At 52.8% G+C, this 8,114-nt stretch overlaps 1 protein-coding gene across 1 annotated transcript in view; it reads right to left on the bottom strand.

The window, feature by feature from the left end:
* Window positions 1-745: 745 nt before the first annotated feature.
* DNAJC1 (DnaJ heat shock protein family (Hsp40) member C1) overlaps window positions 746-8,114 on the bottom strand; it is a 211,211-nt gene continuing 203,842 nt past the window's right edge. The window contains exons 10-12 of the mRNA XM_081229510.1: window positions 7,678-7,726; window positions 5,678-6,111; window positions 746-3,251 (exon numbers count right to left, since the gene is read on the bottom strand). Coding sequence (XP_081085636.1) covers window positions 3,183-3,251; window positions 5,678-6,111; window positions 7,678-7,726 — 552 coding nt within the window. The 3' untranslated portion in view covers window positions 746-3,182. The remainder of the gene's footprint in view (window positions 3,252-5,677; window positions 6,112-7,677; window positions 7,727-8,114) is intronic.

Here is an 8,114-nt window from a genome sequence, read left to right as displayed (position 1 = left end):
GCAGCGGGTGACAGCACCTGGCCTCGAAGCAGCGGTGGCTGCTGGTGGGAACCTGCTAGAACAGTCAGGGGCTTCGTGAGGACACAGGAGGGAACGTGTGAATGGGCTTGGAAACCGGTGCCGTCGGTGTTGTGAAGAACGGAGCTGTAACCTTTTGCCCCAGTGGAGAAAGTAAATGTCAATCACTACAGGACAAAGGGCCCGGTTCTCCGGGAAGATGGGGGCAGACACCCCAACCTGTGCGGGGCCGGGGGGCGCAGGTGGGCAGCGCGTGCTGGGGCCAGGCCAGCGCTTTACAAGCCCTGCACGAAGAGACACCTCCTGCTGTTCCCTCTGCCAGGGTCTGAGTGGGGTGGGGACTCTGAGGTCGAATTCTGGGCCTCTTTTTGTCAGAGGCCAAGTCTGAGGATTCTCCTTGTACCACGTGGGCCCTTGGTGGGCTGCAGTCAGAGTAAACACTTGAGCAGAGGCCTGACTTAACCTTTTTGGGTAAGGAACCTTTGGGGCAACCGGTGAAAGATGTGTACCCTCTCTCCAGAAAACCACACGTCCAAAAGAATAAAGACTTTGCATACCTTTGGCAGGGTTCCCAGACCACCAGGGTCTGTACAGTGCCCAGGACTCCTGGGGCCCAGGCTAGGGATTCCCGCCCGCAAGGGACCAAATGAGCGTGGCTGGTGGACTGCCAGCCCTGCTACCTGCGTCTGCAGCCACTGAAAATGATGGTAACAGGAAGCCTGGATGGTCAGATAGAAAAAGAACATTTATTGTGTTCAACAAGCCAGATTATCATCGTAACAACCTATGCAGCAGCCACCGTTATTCCCTATTTTTCCAGATAAGGAATCGAGACAAAGACGTAAGACAAGGCACTGATGTCACACAGCTCAGAGGTGTGAATAGATAGATAAGGTCACAAGGCGGGGCTGAGGGGTGGGTTTAGGGAACACTTCCCTGGGGCGTCAGGAAGGAGAGGGGGGCCGTGCCTGGTCCCCATGTGACCTGTGTCGGGAACCCCTTTTGGAGGTGCCATTGCTTTCCTGTGACCTCGCTCAAACTGAACCCCACGGGTCTCCTGTGTGCAGCTGAGCTCCTGAGCCCTGCCCCACCCGGCCCACTGGTCCTACTTCAACAAAACTCAGCAGCTCCAGGTCCCCCAAATAGGGGAGGCCACGCAGAAAGGGGCTGGTGGCAGGGATAGTCATCAGTAGAAAACAGTGCTAGAAGACTCCTCCTTAGTGAGTGTGCAAAAGATGAGGTTGGTAGGCAAATTAGGGCATTTCATCCTAAATTGTACCTCTTAAGGCATCTTTGGGCCCCTGTGGGGCTCTCCCCACACTGGAAGCCCAGAAATCTGGTCATGGGATTTGGGGGTGCATGCAACAGAAACCCAATTCAAAGTACCGTAAGTGAAAAGCATGATTTCATGGAAGGATGCTCACAGAATGTCACAGGCTGGACAACCAAGCTGTGTGACAAGCCTGACCCTGGACTCAGAGACAGGATGGACCCAAGGCCTGGAAAGTAGCCAGAACAATCCCTTCCTGATTCCCTCCATGCACCAGCTTCTTCCTCTGAGACGTCCCACACCAATGGGGAGTGGGCCTTGGCCCGAAGTGAATGCACAGTAATAACCTCATGGCCCCATTGGCTCCAGGAGAACGTTCTGGGGCAGAAGCTGTTGGCTCTGGGGCCGCCCGTGACCAGCTCTTGTTTGTTCTTAGAAAGAGGCCTCCTGACATGCAGGCCAGGCAGCGTCTCCCTCCCTGGCTGCCTCCCTTTCCTGACCAGGATGAGGCTCAGGGGAGCTGCTGCCCGAGGACTCAGTTCATGAGAACAATGACTTGCAGCAGTTTCTCCACTGCTCTTTTTGACATCGCAGAGGTGGCAGGTCCTCCACAGCGTCAGAGGCAGGCCTACCTGGAGCCACGTGTGTCCTGCTCAGGCTGAAAGGTTACAGAGCCAGTGTGGCCGCTGCCACCCAAACCGTCTCCGGGAATCTAACCTCATTTCAATCCTTAGAGAAAAATGACGTCTTTATAGCATTTTATCAAATCACCTCCCTGAAATGTGTTCTGGTGATCATTTTTTAAAAATTTATTTACTTTTGGCTGTGTTGGGTCTTCGTTGCTGCGCGGCAGGCTTTCTCTAGTTGCAGCGAGCGGGGTCTACTCTTCATTGCGGTGTGCAGGCTTCTCATTGCAGTGGCTTCTCTTGTTGTGGAGCACAGGCTCTAGGTGTGCGGGCTTCAGTAGTTGTGGCTCGCAGGCTCAGTAGTTGTGGCTCGTGGGCTTAGTCGCTCTGCAGCATCTGATCTTCCCGGACCAGGGCTTGAACCCGTGTCCCCTGCATTGGCAGGCGGATTCTCAACCACTGCGGCACCAGGGAAGCACTGTTCTGGTGATCTTGATGGTTTTCAAGTTTAGGCAATCTGTACTTGAGCAAACTGCTTTCAGCCCTGAGCAAATGACAGATTTAAAAAGGAGCACTCAGCTGATGGTGATGGTTCAGTCAAAAGTAACAGCACAAAATAGTGATTTTTAACTCAGGTATTGAAAAGTGGGACCCAGTGTCATCAGATCCGAAAAACCTTGCCTACATGTTGTCTGGAAATTCTGTCCGTTGGGTATGCATTTCTACCAAACCATCCAAACTTAGAGTTTATTATGTCCTTGTGCATTTAGACTTATTTTTTTCTACATACATATAACATATGCATATACATACAGTTAAGATAACCCCACACTACTCCCAGCAGCTAGCTCAATACAAAGCTGGTTTGTTCTCCCAAATACTGGCATCCTGCTACTCATTAGCTGGTGTGATCTTTGGTCAAAGAAACACATTACGTTTTCATTCTTACACATTAGTTCACTCATATGTTCCTTCAAAATCATACATTTGCCTGACTGTTAGAAAGCACTATTCAGTTTGTTCCCCAGGAAATTAAACTTTGCAGTGATGAGAGAGAAAATAATCTATAAAATACCCACATCTGATTTTTTCTCCTTTAACACAGTATTTGTTTAAACAATGTAGCACAACATTTATTTTACATTTAAAATTTTTTTTACTAAGGCACATGATGTATAGAAATAGTGAGGTACAAAATGCAAATTTCTGCATAAGATTTTTAAAATAATCCTTTTGGAAAATAAGGTAAACATCATCTTCCAGAGGATTCAGCTTTTAGCTTGTTTTTTCTTCTGGACCAGTTCAACCAGCAGCTTGTATCTAGCGATGCAGTCTTCCTGGAGAGAGAGAGAGAGAGAGACAGAGAGTTGACAGTTAAAATCAGAGTGACCCTCATGGGGTGAGCCTGCCGTACCCACTGCTGACCAAGGGCTGTCCTGTCCACCTGGAATTCCCTGGGTGCCTGGGCGGGAGGTATGATGTGCACCCTGGGGGAGGGGCCAGTGGCTGCTGTCTGTGGGACAGAGACTTTGGTTACTGTGATGGTGACTTTCGACTCACCAGTGGTACTTAACATTTTAACATTTCACCGTTTCGTCACAACACATTACTTCAGAGAAACGAAAAAGCTTGAGGCCAGGCATCCACAACATCATTCTCATTATGGTTTGCCTCTCCCTGGGGGCCCCTGGGACCTTCCTGTGGTAGGGCCACGTCGGCCCAGCCCCACGGGCTACTGTAGGGAGTGTGCCCCGCTCTTCCTCCGGCTCGTGCCAGCCCCACCGAGGTCTTCCAGCCTTCCAGTCAGGCTACAGAACTAGTAGCTTCAGACGCCCGCTGCCTGTTGCTGTCACCTCTTGGGGTGAGGACCCCTGATGAAGCAGGGGAAGGGCCTCATTGCTCTCTTGTTTATCACAAGGTACTTTCCAGAATCCATTTCTGTTTCTGTTCAAAAACACCCCAACGGCACTATAAGCCTTCACTAACTTAAGGTCACACGTGAACTGGTTTGTGCTCCGCAGCAGATGACTTTATCAGCGGCCCTGGACAGAGAATGGGTGTTCCTCCTCTTTCTGGGGTTTTGGCTTAGTAGTGTTCTGAGAGAATCTTCTAGTAAGTGCCTCTTCTGCATCCCCAAGGGCCACCTGCCTAAAGTGTCACCCTTTCCCTAACAGCCAAGCTGCCCGGCCGGCCCAGCGCTCTGTGGGGGGATGCGGGGACCCTGGGCTCTGAGCAGCAGGCCTGCCAGGGTTGGGGGCCCAGCCCAGCCCCGTGAGGGCCTCAGGCAGAGGCTCCTCCTTCAGGCCCAGGGCCCCCAACGGCTTGCAGGCCCCTTCCAGGGAGTCGCCCTGTAGCGGGCGAGCCAGCAGGCAACCTCCCCTGGACCTGGTTCTGACGTGGAGGCTTAAGGGGAACACCTGCAGGATAATAAACAGTGCCTGAACCAGGAAGGTTTCCAAACCCCAAGGCAATGAGTTTCTGAGTGTGCTGTCCACAGGAATCCACGGTTCCAGCTCCTTCATCTTAAGCCAGTGTCAATTCATCACACATGTAAATGCCTGTGTCCCGACAGATGCTAAAGAAATTCAGGGAAAATAATTACTTCTGGCAAATCAGTTGGAGGGGCTGGGAGGATCTGTGTTTCTCAAATAGATCAACTGCTAATGGTTTATTTTTCTCCCCGGGAATTCTCAACTTCCTCATTTTAAAGTAGGTGATAGATAACTAGACTTGTACGCACGGGGACATCCATGGCCACGAGCTAGATTTTCCGACATCGAATTTCAATTAAAAAAAAAAAAGAATGTAAATGAACATCAGTGTGCCCACAGGCTACTGAGTGATGGGCACAGAAGGCAAAGGAGACTGGTTCTTTTGATTTCTCGGTGTTCCTGGTGCCTCAGACGAAGGGTTATGGCTACGAGGAAAGATGCCCAGGAGGCTGTATCAGGAAAGGCTGGGGTTGAAAAGATCACACCGGAGGCCCTGCAGCTCCCAGCTGTCAGAGCAGAAGACAGAGGCCGGACTGGGCCTGCCTTCCCACAGGGGCTGCCCCTCCTCCCTCCTATCTGAGTTGGCATTCGGGGACTCTCTGCAGATGTGCTTAAACAGACACGAAAAGCTGTACACTGGGAGGAAAGGGCTACAGAGGACAAGCTGGATCCTGATCCTGAGGGCAACCTCTCCCTGACCCCGCCCCAACACTACTTCCAGCCTTTGGTCCACAGGTGCCACCGCTGGGTCCAGACAAATTACACGGCCGAACTGGTGACCATGGCGACGCCGGCTGCCACACGTGTTCCCCGGGTTAAAAAGCTGTGAAGCGCTGGAGGGGCTTGTGATTCTGTGGGAAACCTCCTTGCTGGCCGAAGGGAGCCTCCGCCTGCGAGGGAGCCCTGGCCCTGCGCGGCCCTCGCGGCGACAAGGATGCTGCCCGGCCGTCCCCGCCCCGCCCCCGCCGAGCGAACGCTCCAGAAGGTTGGCGGGATTGCTGTGGGGGAAGGTTATGATCTATGCGTGGGGTTTTCGCTGAGTAAACATAACTGGTATCTGTAACTTGGAGTCTTGACCTCATTTACACTAAGCAGTCGAGTGCAGATTCACAGGCTCTCGGGAGACATCTAGTGGAAGGTAACTGGCAGGTAAGAGATGAGGCGGATAGAAAGACGCGTAGAGGAGGGAAAGCCGGTGGACCCGCTGCGGCCGCGGCCGTGGCCGTGTGACCTAGACCCGCTCGGAGGCCTTCCTTCCCGGCGTCACCCACCTTACTCTTGGACGGAACACACTTGGCGATTTTGTCCCAGCGGTCAGAGCATCCCCTTGGGTACTGCTGTAACGCTAACTCCAGAAGCTTCTGTTGGCTCTGAGTCCAGGGCTCCTCCGCGGCTCGCGCTCGCTCTCTCTTCTGGCTCTCGTCGTCGCTGGACTCGTGCTGTTCCGACATGTCGAAGTCCCTCTGCCTCTTTGCCCGGACCTTCTCCTCCGGCTCGGGCGGCCGGGCTGGCCTCCGCCTCCGAGGCCGGCTCTCCTCCGCCGCCTCCGGCTCGGCCTCCTCCTCGCCGTCCTCCTCCTCCTCCAGCTCCCCGGCCTGCTTGGCCTCCTCCCGCTGGGTGATGATGTCGTCCGGCAAGGTGGCGGCGGCCTTGGGGGGCCTGGAGTTCTGGGCTGTGGATCTGAGCTCGGAGAGTCTGACCATCCCTGTGAGAAAGGACACACGGAGGGGAAGGGCAAGGTCAGTTCCCGTGACAAGTGTCAGGACAGCTGCCTTCACCACAGCAGACAGTGCGCTGGGCACTCTGCATGTATTGTATACTTAATGTTCACACTATTCTATAAAGACAGCCATCGTGACCCCAACTGCACAGAGGGAAGTCAGTCTCAGAAGCAGCAGAGGTGGGATCTGAACCCACTTCTGTCTGATTCCCAGCCTTTGTCCTTCCACCGCTCTGAGGACTTCGGGGGCCTCCCAGGGCCAGGTTGCGATCAGAGGACGAGAAGGTCTCTTTGAGAGGGGATAAGCGGCTACTCTCGAGGTATGGAAAAATGCTGTTATTAGTTTCGTGAGCGCAAGTACAGTGAATCCGTCAGACCTCCCGCTGGGCTCACTGCCTGCACGGGGGACCCCCGGGGACCCCCCGGCCCCCCCCCCCCGAACCAAGCTGCTTCCTGTGCCACCGCGATGCCTCTTTTGACAGAAAAGCACACTCCCCCTGCCACGCACAGGTGTGTTCAGCCACGCCTTTCCCGCCCTGCTCACACTCCCGACCCCTCCGTGCTCCAGGATGATCTGTCCGCGCTCCACCGCCTTTTCAGGAGCAGGTTTCTGGAGACTGTGTCGGGGGGGGAGCGTCTTTCACAGAAGTACGTTGCGCACTTGGGCCTCCACACGCAGACCAACAGCCACTCTGGTAGGAGAGCAGTCTGGAAATGCCCTCCTCGCTGGAGCCCGCAGAACCGCACGCCCCATCCTTTCCAGGGGAGACGTTTCGAGATCTCGGGGTGTGCTGGTCCCTAGTAGGTTACATCGAGTACAGGGACCTGTATTTAAGTGGAGTTGGAAGGTTTAGGAGGCATTTTCTTCTTGGTTCCAAGCAAAAAGTATGGGGACTTGAACAAAATTCCACTTAGTCTTGGAGGAAATGGATTTTTTTTTAATTAATTTATTTTATTTTTGGCTGCATTGGGACTTCGTTGCTGTGCGCGGGCTTTCTCTAGTTGTGGAGAGCAGGGGCTGCTCTTCGTTGTGGTGCGCGGGGCTTCAGTAGTTGTGGCACATGGGCTCAGTAGTTGTGCCACGGGTTTAGCGGCACGTGGGATCTTCCCAGACCAGGGCTTGAACTTGTGTCCCCTGCATTGGCAGGGGGATTCTTAACTGCTGCACCACCAGGGAAGTCCCTGGAGGAAATGGATTTTGAGAAACATAGATTCTTGGAGAAGCTGCTTGGCCTGTCCTGAAGGACGCTTTGTGTGTGTGGTGGCAATGGTGGACAGTGTGGGGAAATGGCGCAGACTGGCATTCCCCTGCGTGCCCCCCTCCCCCTCAATACTAGAGAAGAACAAGGTTTTTACAGTTCTTCAAAGTTATTAAGTACATCTTAGCACCACTGTGTGTGCAGGGCTGCATTGGCTTGTGGGTGCTTGTAATTCGATCCCTTTCACAGAGATGACCAGTAGAGTCCATTGGGCAAAACAAGTTATTATAAAAAGGGATTTATTTTGAAGGCACGGCTTTAGATTAATGGGATGGAGTGGGTGCTGACTCACCTGGGGAGCAGGTAACTGAATCCTTCAGTTGCTTGGCTTTGGTTGTCACCTGTTTCAAAATATAAAAGCAGAGAAAATCTGACTTTCCATATGTCTACTGTAGGTCAAGTGACCTCTTTCATAGAAGGTCCGTGTGAAGGAAGAGGGTTTACTGAATCTTAGGCCTGGATGGACCCTCAGTCATCATCAGTTCAGTCCAATTTTTTAACCCACATGGAAATTGAAGCCCAGAGAGATTAAATGAATTACACCAAAATATCCATCTAATCAAGTGGCAGAGTCAGAACAAGAATTCAGATCACCTGATTACAGCCCCATTATACAAGGCTGCCTGTGAAGATGTACTAGTTTCCAGAATCACTATACAAACACGTCATGTTTTTTAGTTAGAATTTCCTGAAAGAGTATCTTTCTTCACTGGAGAATATTATACCAAG

The sequence above is a fragment of the Mesoplodon bidens genome, assembly GCF_964165515.1.
Source record: "Mesoplodon bidens genome assembly, chromosome: 3".
Classification (NCBI taxonomy): domain Eukaryota; kingdom Metazoa; phylum Chordata; class Mammalia; order Artiodactyla; family Ziphiidae; genus Mesoplodon; species Mesoplodon bidens.
Note: the sequence above shows the minus strand (reverse complement) of the source record. Positions and strands in the feature narration are given on the sequence as shown.